Genomic DNA, 19,651 nt, shown 5'->3' with positions numbered 1-19,651 from the left:
TCTGTTTTCCTCAAAGGCAGGTTGTTTTGTCGCCCTCTGGTGTCCCGGAGGGGAACAGAGGACCAGAGTGAGACCTGATTCTCACAAACTTCTTAGGATCGACCACAGGATGGCAGTATAAATAGTTAAGATACTGTCAATAAGGTAAGAAACTACCTGAGATTTTGTTTGTAACGCGGGGAATGCAGCTTTAAAATGTTTTTTGTTTATGACAGCTGTGTTTTCTGTTTTCTTTTAGAAGTGGATTTATCATTGTGCATGCGCGTGTGCTTGTGTGTGTGTGTGTGTGTGTGAGAGAGAGAGAGAGAGGGAGAGAGAGAGAGAGAGAGGATCACTCAGTACCAGTCAGTGATAGGTTACAGATGCTCTTTAAAGTCGCCATCACATTACATTTTGAATCACAGCGATCACATGGTGTGTTTGCCTTCATTAGGCTCTCTTCATCTCGAACAAGCCCGCATGCTGGTTGGCTGAGAGGCAATCATCCCATCGTTGTGAAACAAAACTCGCTCTGCTGCTTTAACACCGAGGAGGAGGAAGAGGAAGGGAGCGCTGCACACACACACACACACACACACACACACACACACTGCTTCAGTTTGGTGAAAGAAGAGGGCGATCAGACTACAGCCGGCACGGACTGTACAGGGGCTGTGGAGGAGGAGGACCGGTGCGATGATGACGGGCAAATCTGTGAAAGACGTTGACAGATACCAGACTGTCCTCAACTCTCTACTGGCGCTGGAGGAGAATAAATTCTGCGCTGACTGCGAATCCAAAGGTAAGGTGTTTGTCTTGATCCCGTCCATGCGTGAGGATGATGATGGTCGGTGCATGAATCGACCCGTCTTCCTCATTTACTACGCTGGAAAATGCGGCATTGCATTCATCACCCCCTCGACCAATTACATTGTACTATGGTGCAAGACACGGGGGCCACATCCTCACAAGGCTGGAGCGTGGCATGCTGCTTCATCATGCCAGCAACTAATACGGGGGGGGGGGGATCCATAATCACCTCCAGGTAGCTTCAATACATAACAGATTTGTTCCATCTGAGAAGGTTTTTGTTTATAATTAGTATTGGGCAGCTATATAACAGGATGAGATCATCAGTGAAATTGACTCCAACTGTTAGGAGCCCTTGCAAAGACACCTGAGGCTCCCTGAACCCCAGTATGGACACCACAGACAGAGATAGACACATGTATTGACTTTGAGTCACCCTGAACAGACTGTGCCTATGAGCTGGGTGCAGATGGGAACACAGAAGCTCTTAACACGAGGGCACCACAATATTTAAAGGCATTATAGGCACATGTCACAAGCCTGTCACCCTCAGTGAATAGGCTGCTGAGAGAGTACACACAGTGAGCTAAGGGATTGGTTCTGACGTCATGCTGTCCCTCATGTTTTATTAATGTTCTTGGGTGATGGTATAGTATCCTTCTGCATCACCATAGCGAGACGCTGACACAGTGTTGTGTGTTTGTCCCTCCGTCTGTTTGTAGCTTCAGCGAGGCCTTGGACTATGTCACCAGCTATTCGCTGAACCTGTTTTGCCACGCTGGTGTGTAAACACTGATGTTTTGGTCACAAATACACCGAGTTGGAGAGTGAATCAACAATCTGTAGCATTTTTGTCTGTTTAAACTGTCAATGACATCTTTTACTGTAAAGCACGGTGGTGATTACCAAGTAACATTTTTCCATTTCTTTGAAATAACCCCGCAATTACCAGAATAATTGCCTCAAAATGTATTGAAAACCACCCACAACATTGTTTAATAATAATGTTTTGCTATTTTCCAATAAGCATAGCTGGTATAAATTGCTGGTAATTTCTTTAATACATTTTCAGACTGGTTTTTGCTTGACATCTGCTGATCATGCCATGCCTAATTTCCTAATTTCCTACTTCCCCTCAGCAGGCGACTAAAATGAAGTGATTTGTTGCAGCTGAATTTCCACCTTGTTTCTGTCGAACTTCCCCTCAGTAGGCGACTTAATATGAGTGATTTGTTGCAGCTTAACTTCAAACTAGATTCTTTAGCAGCTCTTTATTAACACTTTTTTTGGAAAATATCAGAATATTATCATTAAATGATATTCAATCAATTTTGAGGTGATTATTGTGGTAATTTGGGGGTAATTTCAAAGAAATGTCAAATACATTGCGTGGTAATTACCGCGTACTTGCCGGGAAATTTCTAGGCCTCTAAAATGGAGGTGTTTTACCAAAACGCTCCGGCAGATAAAGTGTCATACACATGAAAACACTAAACTGCAAATGTCTATAAAACTATTTTGTCTCACTGAACAGTCAACATGTTTATTAGAAAGTTGTCTCATCCTTTTTTGACAAATGTCTTGTTTTCTTGCAAGTTATGTGAGGTTTTAAAGGCAACCCTGCTTTAGTATTAGCTTATTTGATACCAATACGTAGTGTTATTTCCTATGTTACGATTTCACACTGGCTCTGATGTAACTCGGCAACACTGCTGGTGTTGTAATTGATGAGAATGGCCTCTCCACACCTTGTCCGAGAAATGCCTCAACATGGCAGCTGCGTGTCACTGCTCTCAGCTCTGTCATAAATTCTCGAGTGAAGGCCTTGAATGTACATAAATCACTGCAGGCCGGGGGTTTTCTTATGAAAACTTGATGAATGGCATGAGTAAGCGGCTTCCCATACGTAACAGGGAGTGAGATGTGTTCTGTGGTGCTGCGTTCAAGTTCAGATCTGTGTTTGCTTCCTTGACAGACACAGAGATAGACAAACAATCAGACAAATAGGGGAAGTGTACAAAGCACTCTCGTATCTGAGTTGTGCCATGCATTAAAATCCTTTAATCTGTCTGTGCCTGCAAGTACTCTTTCTGCTTCATGACAGGAGGGGATGAAAGAGTAGAAATCATTGAGTTATGGTAGCTTTTCTCTCGATTTGTATACCAGAGGGGAAACATTTCTAACGGGAACATTCGGAGAGCTGGTGCAGGCAAACAGTCTGTTTTTTTGACCTCCAGTTGTTCGTTCGAGACGTCACGATCCAAGTGTTCTCTCTTTGTCTCTCTTTCTGGCTCTCCGTCTCTGTCTGCCTCTTCCTCCCCGTTCATTTACTGAGTCGGCATCTCTGTATCTATTTCAGGTAGCTGCCAAATTCAGGTAAAAACGATCTGCGGTGCTGATGCTGACATCACAAATATCTCACGTGAAAGACAAAGCGGCTCGAAAAGCTGCTGAGAAAGAAAGCGACTGTCAATACCTACAGTTAAAGCCCACGAAAAAGTTTAAGTTGAAGGAAAATGCATTTGCCACAATATGTAGTGATATATACTCATTTTTTTTCTGTTTTCTTGCTTGTTGGTAAGGTAGTAATACTGACGCTTTGGGATTGTAGGTCACGGTGGTCGCCATCCGAAAGCGTCAGTATTTTACGAGTTGGGAATGACGCTCAAAAATCAACTATCTTACCAACAGGAGCTTTAAGTTTGTCGTTACCTGGCTGACCAGGTAGTTGGATTTACACAATCATGTGAAACTCGCAAGATCACGCAAGAAAATCATGCATCCTATGAGAAACCACTGGCAGCTGTGGGTGAGGTTTAGGTGACAATGGCGGCTCCCAGAGAGGTTAGCGTAGATGCTGCTATAGCATCAGTAACATCAGAACTGCAGCGTATTCTTAATTGGAAGTATAGCAAAGGACGGCACTGAAAGCTTTTCTTGATGGAAAACGTGTTTCCGCTCTCCTCCTGACTGGCTTCAGCTACATCATGTGGTTCGTTGCTGTGATGGGTCGAAGTTAGCCCGAGATGGACCGTGATATCCAGATGGTTCATCCGATCTCCTGCCAAAGTGCCCGCCCCTTATAAAAGTAGTTTCCATGGACGACTTCTCAGATGGTACTGTGAAACAAACCATATGGCGCTTCAGGTTATAATTTCCCTGTCAGAACACAAAGGTGAAATGGAGTTTCATAAAATGTTGTCTCTCACACACAGAGAACAAAGACGATGGCAAGATTTGTAGAGAACTTGGTTGAGGTTCAGTTGACGTCACCAGGACACCATGAATGCTGAGTTTATCAATACAAGGTTTTGTTCCACTGCTTACGGCCTCTGGATGTTCTTTTTATTAAGGTATAAATAGAGCTACAGATGTTGTCCGACTTCAGGCAAAGACACTTGTGACTATCCAGAAGTCAAATTTAAAAAGGCAGACTGTGATCAGACTCTCGCTGCTCACTGTAGCTAAAGACGTGACTGTTCTAAGACAAAACGACAGCTGAGAAAAGCACAGAAAACAAACGGCAAGGCGTCATTTTTGTATTTGTGAAGCGGTAGACACGTGCAGAGGCCAAGTTCATTTTGATCTGTTTTCTTTTTCTCACATACTCAAACACGTGGTCATCAAACATGCCCGTGCAACGCTTTTTTTTGATTGGCGTGACTTCGCTGTGCAGCAGACTGATCTAATTAGACTGCAGATAAGATTACAGAAGGTGTAGGGGAGAAAATAGCAACCACACACACACACACACACAGCAGGGACGCTGAAGCTCTTGGTTTAATCTTTATGAAAGGGACATTTTTATGTATCCTCGACAGCTGCGGCCGGAGGCGAATTTGTTTTCGGGTTGTCCGTCTGTCCCATGCTTGTGAATGTGACAGCTCAGTAGCGCCTGGAGGGAATTTGTTCCAATTTGGCAGAAACGTCCACTTGCACTCAAGAATGAACTAATTCGATTTTGTTGATCAGGGGTTAAAGGTCAAGGTCACTGTGACTTCACAAAGCACATTTTTGACCATTATCTAAGAATTAATTTACTAATAATAACAAATTGTTTTTTAGTGGTCTTTAACTATAATCTAAAGCATGTTTTCTGTCAGTTCTGTAAAAGAAATATAATAATATAATATAAAATACACCACACTCCCACCTTTCTTCATGTGACAGTGCTAATAAATAAGCCAACGCTGTAATCTAGGTGGATGCTTGAAGAGAGGTATTTTACCTCCTACCTGATTAGCACATTTTCTTCAGTCTTGAAGGGTTACTCTTGTGCGTATTAGATGACAAGCGCACACTCTCACAAAACCACACACGTGCACACCTTAAACACTTTTGTCCCCTCCCCTTCCTTCTGTCAAGTCAGGCATTTGACCATATGGCAGCATGATGAGGTTTGGTTTAATCTTGTTTGCTTTGACAGAGATTACAGTGTGTTTCTCACCTGCCTCCTTCTGAGTGATTGAAGAGGAAGTGGCGAGATGTATGGAGCCAAGTGCGTGAACACCGGCACAGTTAAAAAACACACACAACAACACATCAGCGGTGCAATCAGGCCGTCCCTATCTTTGCTTACTGTACAGATACCGCAGCACTGAAACCATCTCTCTTGCTTTTTTACTGCCTGTGCTGCCCAACTTCCTGTCTCTCTTTTCCTCTGTACCGCATGACGTGCTGTATTATTTGTTTACCACTTCCTCACAGTGTGACACTTCTACTGTAACTCCTCAGTACTGCCAGGAAATAATGAAGAAATGGGGAAGAGAGGGCGAGGCAGGTGCATAATGTAGTCAACACTTCTACCTCTGGCCTCAGTCTCAAGGGGCTGTGTGTGTGTGTGTGTGTGTGCGTGCGTGCGTGCGTGCGTGCGTGCGCATGTGTGTGTGTGTGCATGTGTGCGTTTGCATGAAAGCCTTCCTCCTTTATTGTCTCCATTGTACTTGTGTTTACGCACACACCAAGCCACGGTTGCCGTGGAGATACTGTATCACCTGGCGATACCATGCCTTATCCCTCCACCACCACCACCTACTTCCCCTCCCCTCACACCCCTTAATCTCATCCAATCAGAAGCCAGGAGGGATTTCCAATGAAACAAGGAGGCGATTGGCTGTTTGCGTCCTTTAGCTGACATAGAGTTCAGAGTCCCACAGTACCAAGGGGAGGGCGGCACAGTGGTAGAGTCTACAGTATATGACTGTGTATTAAACAGGACCACGGCCAGATTAACCTGCTCAGGAAAAATAAGTTGCTGGGTCCCTGTTAGCAGCCCAGATCCACACGGCGTTAGGTGATGGTAATAAAAACTAGATCTTGATACAGAGCCCCTCTATAGAGAGATAATCCTTTATTGATCCCACAGCGGCTCCAGTTCAGGAAGTAAAATTATCTCTATTGACGTTTCAGAAAGTCATTTTAGAAATAGTTTTAACCTGCTGTTATTCCTTAAAAATGTGTGTTTATTTATCCTTTAAATGGCGATACCAGTCCAGCCCAAAGTAAATTGAAAGCTGTTATTGAACCATTTGAAGCACAGACGTGGTTTTGGGCTCTTTATATAAAAGCTGGATTCTTTTCACAAGCTGTTAGAAGCTCTGTAAGTGCTTCTGGCATTAATCTATAGGAGTTTGAACAAACTGAATTATTTATGTATTATTCTTGCCAAAATGTCTTAATGCAAAAAGAAGCCTGGAGATAACCTTAAACTGCCCCTATTAGCTGGGAAAACACAACGGGTCCACGTCATGTAGTCTTACATGGTCCACAAGTTATTTATTTCCTTATTTACACCAACTTGTGGAAAAAAGAGCAAAATGCATAAAACTACATAAACTTGCATCATTTCCAAGTTTACAGCTGTAGAAACTGATATAAATCATGTATTACTGGATTTGACATTCCATTGGCTACATGATGCATCAATCATCAGTTGACTGGCATGTAAGTGGCTCAGTCAGTGGCTCATTGGCTGTTGTAGGCTCTAGGGTGGGCATATAAGCTTAACAGGTTGGAACCAAGGCAACCAACTACAAGATGAATTGTGACCATAAAACTTGATGCCAAGCAAAAATCAATATAGAAAAACGTACAAGACGTATTTAACGTACAAGAATTATTTAAAGAGTGAGAGCTACTCATCCCATAATAAACACCAAGACTGAGCTCTGAGCAGAATCAGCTAGCAGAGCTAACTCACAGCTGCAGTTACAGGTTGCTTTCAGGGAAGTCCTTAAGTTACAGAGTTGAGGCAGAGCAGCTGGAGGACATCGGAGGGAAAACCAGAAATAATTTTCCCCATAAAACATGATCCAGTTTCACCAAAATCAGTGACAGTTGGTGTACTGCCGTAAAGCATTGCACACAGTGGTCCTACCCACGCATCGAAGTCACTGTACCATCAAAATGATTATGATAATGTTGCTTTAAGGTCCTCATCATGTCATTTGATATTGTTGCTTGGGAGAGTCATATTCCCATTCTTCTCGTTTGGCAGTCTGAGGCCACAAGGCAGTTGGTAATCCAGCCTTGTACAACTGTGTATGATAGAAAAACACATAAAAAGTGTGATAAGGTCAAACCAACATCTGCTATGCCCAGCTTACCTAGAAATTGCCTTGTCACTGCACACCAAGAAGACAAAATACTAAGAATAGCTTGCAAATAAATGTGACAACATCTTGAAAAATTACCATAGAGTTCAAACAATTCACATTCACAGAGGCGGGCAGGTATTTCAAGGCTATTATATTGTTACTGTTATGTTGCCCCCCCTTTTGTGTCACCAACAGGAGCTTTCAAGTGAAAAATAGGGCTCGAGGAGGAATTTAAATTCAGACTTGTAGGTAGTGTTTTTGTTGTAGGTGGCATCAGTTTATCTCTCATGTCTTGAATTACATAGATTTATAGTTGGATGAAACATTCTTATTGTTCTCCTAATAAGATTACAAAGTTCTCTGCAACATGACAGGAACAATAATCATATTAGCTTGAAGGAGTACAAGCAATAACAACAGTAATAGGATCAAATGACGCATAAAAGCTAAACATGTGTTTTGAGAAGAGCCTAAAGCTCACAGTGATGGAGTGTCTTACTCATCTTTTGATGTCTAACTCATTCAACCTCAGTGACTCACCTGCAGGAGCACAGTCGTGACACTCGCATTGACACACAGATGGTGGGTGTGTATTAGTAAATTATCAATAGGGGTCCATCTGTTTAGCTCAGACTGTGACTGGGTCACTGGGTGGCCTGAGGGTTTCTGGATCGCTTTAGATTCTTGAGAGGCCGGAGGATGGGACAAGTGTGTGTGTGTATACATGAGTGTGTGTTTGTGTGGTGGCAGCTCGGAGGGCGTAGGATCCACTGATGACTGAGGCTCTGTGGGATTAACTGGGTGCATGCAGAGCACCATTTATCCTTGTGGGATATAGGCTAATGAGCCATATGCACCTGCTCGTGCACGTGTGTGTATGTGTGTCAGTGTCGGTCAGTGGGTGTGTACATGAAAAAAATGTGTGCCTGTGTGTCATTAAGGGTGTAAATGACAAGTTCCATCATGAAACATTATTATATTGATTCTTTGGATGATGATGATAAAATACCCATTTGACTTAAAACTTGGCTTAACAACAACAACTTTGACTCTATAGAGACTATCAACGAAACAAATCAAATGCTTTTTGCTAGTCACCATTATTAGCTTCGGCTTATTGCATTTTACATTTCTTAATTCACCTAGCAGCTAGCAGACTTTTCCTCTACACATAGCTGAACATATTACATGTATTATTTATACTTTTATTCACTCACTGTTGGTTTAAGTCACTGCATCTCCCAACAGAACACCACGGCTGAATTTCAGCCTAACATTGTTTAAACAAAGCAGCTGATATTGCTGTAGCAAGAGTTAGCAGTTGACCTGTTTTTTTTTTGGTCTTTTTTTCAAAATCCAAAAATATTCCCACACTGCTGATTTATTCCCAAGAGGGGAGTCAATGTGCTCATTATCTTGTTTATTTTTATTTATTTATTTATTTATTTTTGGCTGCTTGCCATTACCTGCCTGGTGCTAGCACTGTTTTAATGTTTAGGAAGGCGGTGCTCTTGGACGAATGTGACAGACCTGTCCTGGGAATTTCAAAAGCTGTATTTTAAAAATGATGATCAATATTTTCACTTTGCATAGATGATATCGGATTAATCATTAAATCATTTTACCGACCCCATGTGACATGTTCACTGGTGTGTCACCTTGTCTGAAAAGCACATCTGGGAAATGGAGATGTTAATATTATGTGTGTCTAAGTATGAAGTATAATTTAGTTTTTTAGTTTAGTTTAGTTTATTTGACATCAGGACATCATTACGACTACAAAAATATCAATGACTACGCAATAAAGTCCTAGATTTTTTCTTTAATGTAAACATAGCAGAGATGCCTGGCTTCCCCCAAACTGGAGATTGTCTTTGAGATGGGGGGGCTTTACAATTAGGAGTGTGATGTACCACACTGAGTTGAGCTGTTGGACCTATTTGAATCGCTTGTTTTGTCAGATGTGCAAGTTTTGTTGTAAAAGTTTTGTAGTAAAAGCAACTCAAACTGTTTGCCAAGAGTCTTTGACTTCCTTTAACAATTAAATTAGCTTTTCTTGCTAAAAACCTAGTTCTGTTGTTCACGATCCCCAGGGTCTTTAATGCTATTCTCTCTCCACCCATTTACATTTAGATTTACATTTACATTTAGGGCATTTAGCAGACGCTTTTGTCCAAAGCGACTTACAGTAATTCATACACACAAATAATTTAGTGGTCTGTATTCTTCTATTTCCACATTTTAGATGATTTATATCCTCATAAGTTTGATAAATTAAAAAAATTCCTCCCAGTTTATGGTTACCTTCCAGCCAGCCACTGATTTCTATTTAATTACGTATGGTATGAAAATGTGTTGGCAGAATCTTGAAACTTGCCTGAGACGTGTAATTCATCATTGGGAACATTAAGTCTGTATTAGTTTTTGACAAATTTACACTGTCATTATGAGGTATTGACGTTCAGTGTTCCAATTTCCAGTTTTTCCACATTTTATTATTTTATTTATATTATTTTAAATGTATGCAGACTTAACATTAACTGTAGTGGATTACATAGTTCAAGTCAAGTTTATTTATGTAGCCTAAAATCCCTTTGATGGCTTACACTTAACAACTCAACAAGTTCCAAGAGTTTGCTAATTGATCTTCATACTGAATGAAAATTAATGGGAATCAATGGTTACCTAAAAGGTGGATAAAATGCGGACAAAATCTGGCTGAAACTGTATCGCATGCTTTTAAAAATGATCAGTAGGAAAGTAATTTATGTATATAGTAATAGTTATGTGCATAACACTGCAAATACACTGTTGCAGCCCTTTGATTGTAACATTTTATTGATGGGAAGTATCAAGAGTCTGGAGCGTGCTGGAGACATTTACAGCGAGGGATTACTAAATGAATGTAGCTCGTAAAGGTCCTCACAAGTGTTGTAATGCCGATAAGTGTGTATGTGGGTGAGTGACATGGAGGTTCATTATAGATCTGTGTTTGCACTCGCCGCTCGTCATACCCCCTGCACATCCCAGCGGGTCATCAAACAGCTAAAGTCCACCATTTGATGACTATAAAACCCCCTCTTGTTTGTCTCTGTTTTTGGCCCGCTCCCTGGCTCAGCCTTCTCCTCCCCTGATGTGCTTCAAGCTGCATGTATGACAACCACAACCACAGCCAGTTTTTGCCGGGATGACTCATTGGTCTTGCATGCGAACCCTCTACTTTTGGGTACTTTTCCCTGTAAAAAGTGAGGACATATTTATAAGTCAAACCTAGTAAATGTTTAATTACACCTCAAAGACAGCGTTGGCATTTGTTCTTGATTACAAAAAGAGAAGAGAGAGCTTGCTCACTGCTCTTACTCAACAGTGGAGAAATGGACACTGCAATGCAAAAGCTGTAACACCGACAATCGGATTTGTACAGATTGTTTGTTCAATCTTTCCTTCCTTTTTTAGATGTCTATTCCTCCTACTCTCTACTTACTATATCTGTTCAAAGTACCTGGAGGTGTGTGCATTGTTGCTGGACAGACACACTCCATACAGGCTCTTACTCAGGATTGGAACCAAAGAGGCTACTGTGGTGCAGTGTGCAGGTGTGATTCACTTAAATAACTAACCTTCAGCTCGTGATGAGACCTACACTTGTGCTTGCACCAATGGACACCTAAAAATATGGCCTTCGTGGAAACAAGACTAGAAGTCTGCAGTCATGCCAGCAGCTCTGTGAGGCTGTATTCAGCTGAATGCTAACATCAGCATGCTCGCAATGACAATATTTGTATGCTGATGTGTAGCAGGAATGATGTTTGCCATGTTCAACGTCTTAGTTTAGGCTGTCAGCATGCAAACATTTGCTAATTAGCATGAAACACTAAGCTGAGCTTCAGTATTCAGTAGTTGTTAAGACATTTAAGTCAAAACTACAAAGGCCAACCTCATTGTGGCCTCTATACAAGGAAGTGAAGGGATCAAGAAAGTCATGATGATACACTGTCTATCAACCCTTTAGCAATTATATTATATTTCACTGCAAAAAAAAGTTTGATCTACTTGTGATGAAAAGTCAAGGGAACATTTGAATTCATCCTCTGGGTGATATGGAGTTATCAGATTTTATGGCAGTGCAACAAGTAGTTGTTGAGACATTTCACTAATAAACCAAATATGTTAAACTCATTGTGGTACTTAAGGAAAAGTCAGTGGACCATCAAAATAGTATTCATCCTCTGGATACCATCGTTCTCTGTACCAAATGTCATACCAATCCATCCATTAGCTGTTGAGATATTTCACTTTGGACCAAAGCAGTGGATTAACGGTCCAACACTGCCATCCCTAAAGCCATGCCACTAGCATGGCTAAAGAGAGATATAAAGTCAGCACAATACGCAAAGAAATAAAAACACAACAGTGCCGGCAGTTGGGCCAAACCCCATAAACTAAGGGTGGAGAGGGCAACAGAAAGGGAGAATTATAACTGTGAGTGAGAGATATGGACAGACAGGGGAGAGGAGGAGGGAGGCAGCGGTGGTGAATGACAGAGATAAGAAATGGCGGCCAGGACACAGAGGAGCATTAGAATGAGGATGAGGAGAACAAACTAATTCCAGCGTGCAGGGAGTTCAAAACACAATAGACAATCTCTCTATTGCTCTCTGTCAGTGCCAGTGTTTACAGCGGTTAAGCAGGCTTTGCAGAGTAATTCTACTATTATTAGCCGGCGTGGCAGCTAATGCTGCAGCCAGACGGTCAGGATGATGGACATGCTCTGTCTGTCTGGTGACCCTCTGTTTATGTTTACTGCTTTACCCTCTGTGCTTTTGTTTTTCCCCATTTTCTCATTTGAAAATATAGCTCACAAACATAGGCAACCAAAAAAAAAACATGAAAACACAGAGCTTATGATTGCAAACCCTTTTAGCAGGATGCAGCCAAGACACATAGCTATTATTTGACTCAGCACCCAGACACTGTTTCCGCTGCTGCTGTTAGGATATAGCTTTTTTGCATGTTTTCCCTTCTGAAACTCAACTTCCTTCTTCATTTGCATAGAATGGCCTTTCTTAAACAGGGCACAATGACTCTGTCTGGCAGGAGAGTCCATTGAGAAACCCAAATCGAAAGCTGCTCTTCCACCTAGTGGCGTAAAGGCCGCGGTGCACCAACTTGTAGCAAGGTTGCAAGAAAGGAGACGAGTGGGAGAGGTGGAGACCGAGGCAGAGAGTGCTTCAGCCCCGGAGGGAGGGGTGAGCGGGAAGAGATGGAGGAGGAGGGGCAAGACGAGAGAGAAAGATGTAGGGAGGGATGGGGAGAGGAGCACCAGTATTCTCTTTGAAGCCGACTGTATTCTCTGAAGAGGTCGGTTGCATAATTTCAGCAGCAAAATAGCCTGAGAGTGTTGTTTTTATTTCCCCCCTTCTCACAGTTGTCTGGTTCATGACACATAGAAGACATATGGGGAACAATGCAGTACAGCCATTAAGACACATATGGCAGTAAGATGGACAAAATGGCCCACTCAGATAACCACGCAACCCACACACAGAGGCTCATGACCAAATGAGTAATCATCCCTGCAGGTATCCAGGCTCTGAGTGTGTGTGATTGCTTGTGTGTGTTACTTGCTACTCCCCCTCTCTCTGCTCAGTCCCAGCTATGTAGGCTAACTATTGGATCCCATTATGTGTCAGGACACCGTATGACTTACACAGGATTAGATGTGTTCCCAGCTGGATTCAAACTCATAATTGAATTTCAGGCTTGTCTCTCTATAATTGGACTAAAATTAATCAGAGCTTCTCTACCTTCTCTATTACACTTCCACCTTCACTCTCCATCCCCTTACTTAGTTTTTGCTCTGTTGCCCACTTATTTTACCAGGCTCCTAAAAACAATTAAACGTTAGCTTCCTCTCTCCGCCAGGTCCGCGATGGGCATCCTGGAATTTGGGCATCTTCATCTGCATCCGCTGTGCCGGTATCCATCGAAACCTGGGAGTCCACATCTCCAAGGTCAAGTCTGTCAATCTGGACCAGTGGACGCAGGAGCAGGTCCAGGTCAGAGGTCACACTGCAGAGCCAAACACCACATACATGTTTCAATATTACAGTACAATGTTAATGTGATGTAGTACATGATGATTGGCTTCACATATAACTAAGTTAGGGTAAGTTAGCTCACTGCAGAGGCAATACCAGCTTATGTTCTTTGGATTGAATACAATGTAGGTGCTGTTCCTTATAGTAATGAATGAAGTACAATAAAAACAAACACTTTTGCCCTTTGCTAATGGCAGTAATTAGGTAAGGCGCCCAAACAGAAAAGCTGCTAAAGAGATGTTACAGTTGTTACAGCAGAGAGCCCTGAACAGGTTTAGTGTCTTAATGAGTATAATTTATTTCTTCTTTCCTCTAAAATGCCCAGTTGTTTCTCCGTTGTTCCCCGTGGTCTTGTTTTCTTTCACACTGCATTTAAGTACCAGTAGGAGCCTGTTAGTGTTTAATTGGTATAAATGCCGCTGTTAAAGTGCTTTTCTTGTATTGAACCAACAGTTTTAAAACACAAAACCTTGTATAACAAACTTCTGACATCTTTCTGGTTTCTGGATCTGAAAGACATATCACATATAGTAGAGGAAGTAGATACTTTCTCATCAGTATCCAGTTCAGCTTGTCTGAAAGTCAGCATTATGCTTCCCAGTTTGATTGTTTTCCTATGGTCAGCATCTTGATTTTTCTCTTTCCCCCACAATAGGATTTCACACTGTTTTATTATGAGGACTCCACCACATGCAGCGTGAGAAGTACCCTGGATGTTGCGTCTTTGCTGTATTAGAACAATGTGACATGATTTGTTGTGCTTTGCTGCCACCAGTGTGTTCAGGAGATGGGAAACGCCAAAGCCAAACGTCTCTACGAGGCTTTCTTACCTGAGTGCTTCCAGAGGCCCGAGACAGACCAGTCTGCAGAGATCTTCATCAGGGACAAGTATGATAAGAAGAAGTACATGGATAAGGTCATTGACATACAGATGCTTAGGGTGAGTCCTCACACACAGACAGAAAAAAGCTCTGTGCTTCAAACAGGATCAGCAGACAGAAAATAATCTTGACAGGACAGTGAATCACACTTTTTTGTCTCGTCTCTCTTGAGGAAGGTCAGTCCACTTGAAGTGTCAGTAACGTTTGTTCTCTCTGTACAGAAAGAAAAGAGCTGTGACAATATACCCAAGGAGCCGGTTGTGTTTGAGAAGATGAAATTGGTGAGTACGTCATTTCATGTTCATACTTGTCCCTGAAGATTTTGAACGTTTAATCGATCTCTTTTGAGCTGAAGAAAGAGGGAAGAGGGTTTCCGTCAGTCAGTGACGAGAATGAGGTATGATGAGGTACATCTCGAAGAGATGAGTTTTCAGCCAGCAGGGGAAAATTGGGAGTAACTCTGCTGTTTTGGCATGAGTGGGAGGTCATTTCACTAACAGGGAGTGTGGAGAAAAAGATTCTGGATCCAAGCTCGTTTGTCAGTGCCGACATTTTGCATTAATTATATCGACTTTCTCTCTTGTGACAGAAAAAAGACATCAGCCCGAAGACAGATTCCCAGTCTGTTACAGACCTGCTTGGATTAGGTACTGCACACCCACATGCACACGCATACGCACGTTTACAGTATAGCACTTACGTATAATATACAGTAAATTGTGGGTCAAGTTGAAGGTTGATCATAATAGCCATGCCTCCATCTATCCTTTCCTAGATGCCCCTGCTCCAAGTCCTGCGGTGTCTAATGGTGGAGGATGTGTTCCAGACAGTAATGAGAGCCCAGCGGTGTCTCATCCAGCTCTGGCACACTCTGCACTGGATCTCTTTAGCTCACTGCCAGCACCCCCCTCTGCTTCCTCCACTAAAACCACGGTAGGAGAGATAGCACACTGTACACACTGCTCACTGTCTGCTCTCCACAGTTTTTTACCAAGCAAGCTGAAGAGATGTTGGTGTTGGTCGGTCTTTTAGACAGTCTACCACTCTGATCCAGACTGAAATCCAGACTGCTGTAATTTGTTTAGTGTTAATTAGCAAATGGTAGGATACTGTACATGGTAAACATACCTGCTAAACATCATCAGCATGTTAGCATTGTCACTGTGAGCACAGTAGCATGCTGAAGTTAGCGTAATAAGCCTAATACCACCTCTTTGTCCTTCCTCTCTAGCCTGTTTCCAGCTCCCTGCCTCAGAGCAGAGTGACTGCCTCTGTGCCTGAAAACCTCAGTCTGTTCCTGGATTCAGCACCCAAAGCAGAGGAGGGCGCTGTCAAGAAACTGTCCAAGGACTCAATTCTCTCCCTGTACGCCTCCACCCCGTCAGTGCACGCCAGCAGTATGGCTACTCAAGGTGAGAACTGGAAAACCCTTTCTCAGACGTGCCTTTTCCGATTTTGGAGAAAGATAGTTGATTGTTGAGTCTCATTCCCAGGTTGTCACATACACATTGGGTTGGCGTCCATCCAACCATATCCGCAAAGTTATATATTGTTGCTTTGAATCTTAATATAATTGGTGAGTTAGTTTCTTCAAAGAGACAAGAGCATGATTGATTGCTTACAGATTGCTGCTTTCTGACCTTCATTATTTTTCGCAGGCTTGTACATGAACCAAATGGGATACCTGACCCACCCATACGGTTCATACCATTCTTTAGCCCAGGCAGGGGGAATGGGAGGCACCATGATGACATCACAGATGGCCATGATGGCACAGCAACCAAGCAGCATGATTGGAGTTCAACAGAACAGCATGATGGGACAGCAGAATGGTTTAATGGCTGCACAGGGTGTCATGGCTCCACCTAGTGGAGCTATGGCATCACCTTACCTGACAGGGATGACCCAGGGCATGATGGGACAGCAGCAAAGCGGAATGATGCTACAGCAGCAGACTGGGATGATGGGACAGCAGCAGAATGGAATTATGGGACAGCAGCAGCCTGGGATAATGGGGCAGCAGCAGCCTGGGATGATGGGGCAGCAGCAGCCTGGGATGATGGGGCAGCAGCAGCCTGGGGTGATGGGACAGCAGCAGAATGGCATTATGGGACAGCAGCAGAGTGGGATGATGGTACAGCAGCAGGTTGGAGGTTTACCTCATCAGCAGGTGTATGGAGTGCAACATGCTCAGCAGCTACAGTGGAACATTACCCAGGTGTGTTTGGGGTTGTGTGCATATTTGTTTTCAACCATATGAATTTTGAAAGTAGTAACAATGTGTGTTTTGTGGCTTTCAGATGACTCAGCACGTGGCCGGCACGAATCTCTACAACACCAACAGCATGATGGGATACAGCAGTCAACACATGGGAAGCTCGACAACTCCGAGCTCATCGCATATGACAGCACACATTTGGAAATGATCTCATATATCCAAAAAGTGAAGTAATGCCAATAATCCACAAAAGAGAGGGGAACTGAGTTGTAGGAATCTGGATTAGACTCTCTGTGAGACATTTTCTAATGCAAGGGAGGAGGAGGAGGAGGAGGAGGAAGAGAAGACAGTTGTGAAGAAGATTAAGGTTTGGGAAACCACTACTACCTCTCTTTCTCTCTCCTCTCTGCCCATGCTTCCTCTTCTCGTCTCATCCATGGCCATGTTTTGCATATTTCCATGCTTGCCTTCAGAACATTTTCGTATGATAACCAAGACAACAGGGTTCAGAGTTTAATGGCTTAGGACTACAAATCTTTTTTCATACTTAGCCTGTATGTGAGTGTGTGTGTGTGCACACACATCTGCTGTATGTAGGTGTCAACTAACTGCTTGACTTAAACACTTTGGTTTCTGGAGACTTTTACAGTTTTTCTTAGTTGATCAGAATCAAGTTATAAAATGCAAAGGTTAGCCTAGCTTAACTCAAACGCACTGGAATTATATTTCACTTTTGCAAAGCTGATGTTTTCAGACAGAAAGCAAAGCAAACTTTCAGGACCATTTGTGTTGGTGTTACTCAAATGAGTTTGACTGAGGAATCATTCACGTTTATTCACACCAAACAACCAGAATATGTGACTACATTATCCGTAAACTAGAGAGCAAAGGCAGGCGCTGGCTCCACATCAGAGCAGAATCCGGTGTGACTTCAGGTGTTTATTCCTCCAGAAGTTCCAGCTCTGCCCCCCGACTCTCTCCTCCAGAGATCAGCGACTGCCCGTTGGCGAGCAGGGCTCCGTCCCTCCAGTCTGCCTGGTCCTCCCCACACGACACTGTGCAAAGCCTCAGGATACACACCGATGTTTCAGTTGAATACTTCACACTCCTGCAAATACGTGTATGACGCAAATTTTGCTCATTTGTGTCTATTTGCATCTTAGCATTGACTTCATATGTAATTGCACCTTGCAAAAAATCACTTTGCTTTCTGTCTGAAAACAACATGAGAGTTTAATGTTTCCTCATTTGTTCGAAATTTTCAGAAATGCACATATTTGCGAGAGTTAGATGAGGAGATTAATACTACTCTTGTGAGTGTATGTCAAATATGAAGTTAGTTAGTCTTAGCTTAGCATAAAGACTGGAAACGAGAGACAATTCACCTGTTTTTTCTAAAGGCAACAAAATCAACCTGCTAGCACCTCTAAAGCTTACTAATTAATACATTATATCTTGTTTGTTTAATCCACACAAAAAAAAAGTGCTAACGCATTGCGGTGTCAAGTGGGGACTATTTCCTGGCTATTTTAAGCCAATCAAGTTCCTGGAGGCTTGTTATCTTGTTAAAAAAATGAGATATGAAATGTTAGTGAGCTTTTGCTGTGCTGGTAGGCAGATTTTGTTACTTTGGACTACCTGTTTTCAGTCTTTGTGCTAAGCTAACCAGCTGCTGGCGTTAGCTTCATATGTACAGATATGGGAGTGGTATCGATCTACTCATCTAACGCTTGGCAAGAAAGTTAATAAGAGTTCAGATTATGTCAAACAAAAATGCTGAACTATTCTCTTAACCCAGCATTAGCAATGTCTCTTTACAAATCATTCCCGGCAGCAACAATTAGCTTCATTTTAGCCACAAACCACATTTGTGAAGCACCAACTATGATGAATGTTTTCCCAACCAGCTTTCAAGTTCACATGGATTAAGATCTCATTCTTTAGGTGACATATTTTTAAAGTTATACAACCCTTCCTGTCGGACGATTTAAGCTTGGTTAGGCTAGTCTCTTAATGTATCACACCTTCAAGCTGCAAGTAGACAGGACATGATTTTGTCTTGCTCTGTGTTAGTAGGAAAAACTGTAAAATCTTACAAACACCAATGTATCCCTTCCTAACCACTTAAGTTATCCTACCCGTCCAATAATATTAAAACTTAAGAAATCCCTTTACTTATTGATAAGTTCCTACTGTCTCACAAGTTAGAGTAGCTATGAAACCTACCTAAGCAACCCTTAATGATGATGTCTTCTGCTCAATTCAAAGAGGGCTTCTGTTAGAACCAATATCTAATCTCAACTTTTAAGTGTCAAAAGTCCTGAACTGGATTTTGGGAGACCAAAGATCAATGCTAGCTTTATTAAGGTTGTAAGGTATTCCGATGCTTTGTTACATCTGTATAGCCAAGTAACTAGTGATTATTAGAGACTTCAATTCAGCCGTCCTTTAACAGTATGTTCGGTCATACCTGCTCTTACACAATGAATGTTGGGATATATCAACTCACTGTGCTATTTCCTCAGCAAGGGTGGGACACTTAAAAAGTCACTACTTGCATGCCAAGTCATCATGTATAATGTCGAGTTAACGCACACACACCTCAAGTTAATCTACCTTGTACAATAGAGGCCTCAAACAATGTTGAATGTCCGTAAATAAGAGAGAAATAGAGAGAGAGGGGACACTTTAAGGTACAGGTCGGTCGTGTTTCAGATTCTTCCACTGAACTGCATGAGGAGAATGTTTTATCTAGCTCTGATTGTATGTACTGTATGTTTATCATGATATCCGAATGTGTCTCTGAATGTTTCTCTCTACATGTCGATCAGTCTCTGACCAAGACCAACAAAAAAAAAAAAATCTCAATGAATGTGCTGTCCTGAATGTGTTTCATGATTGTACCGGACTCATTGCGACTATACACACACCTGATTGTTGCCGCGGTGCGTTTGTTTTTGATATTCTATGATTCTGTCGAGCAACTTACACTTGTGTGTTCTGAATGTTCTGTGGTCAGCAGCGTCCTGTCCGTTTTTTGGTGTGTTGTTCAATTCAACCGAGTTT

At 42.3% G+C, this 19,651-nt stretch overlaps 1 protein-coding gene across 1 annotated transcript; it reads left to right on the top strand.

Moving 5' to 3' along the window:
- Positions 1–574: 574 nt before the first annotated feature.
- Positions 575–19,430, top strand: smap2 (small ArfGAP2). The gene is made up of 9 exons (XM_073462900.1): positions 575–781; positions 13,311–13,444; positions 14,262–14,426; positions 14,589–14,648; positions 14,957–15,014; positions 15,143–15,300; positions 15,599–15,779; positions 16,026–16,585; positions 16,668–19,430. The coding sequence occupies exons 1-9, from the start codon at positions 676–678 to the stop codon at positions 16,791–16,793; spliced, it is 1,548 nt and encodes a 515-aa protein (XP_073319001.1). The 5' UTR covers positions 575–675; the 3' UTR covers positions 16,794–19,430.
- Positions 19,431–19,651: the final 221 nt, after the last annotated feature.

The sequence above is a fragment of the Pagrus major genome, chromosome 3 (genome assembly GCF_040436345.1).
Source record: "Pagrus major chromosome 3, Pma_NU_1.0".
NCBI lineage: Eukaryota > Metazoa > Chordata > Actinopteri > Spariformes > Sparidae > Pagrus > Pagrus major.
Note: the sequence above shows the minus strand (reverse complement) of the source record. Positions and strands in the feature narration are given on the sequence as shown.

Excerpts from the sequence above, each read along its gene's own strand:
- smap2 (XM_073462900.1), top strand. The coding sequence starts at position 676 with ATGATGACGGGCAAATCTGTGAAAGACGTTGACAGATACCAGACTGTC. Across the intron at positions 14,427-14,588 it reads TTGACATACAGATGCTTAGG|AAAGAAAAGAGCTGTGACAA; the intron begins GTGAGTCCTCAC and ends CTCTCTGTACAG. Across the intron at positions 15,015-15,142 it reads TACAGACCTGCTTGGATTAG|ATGCCCCTGCTCCAAGTCCT; the intron begins GTACTGCACACC and ends ATCCTTTCCTAG.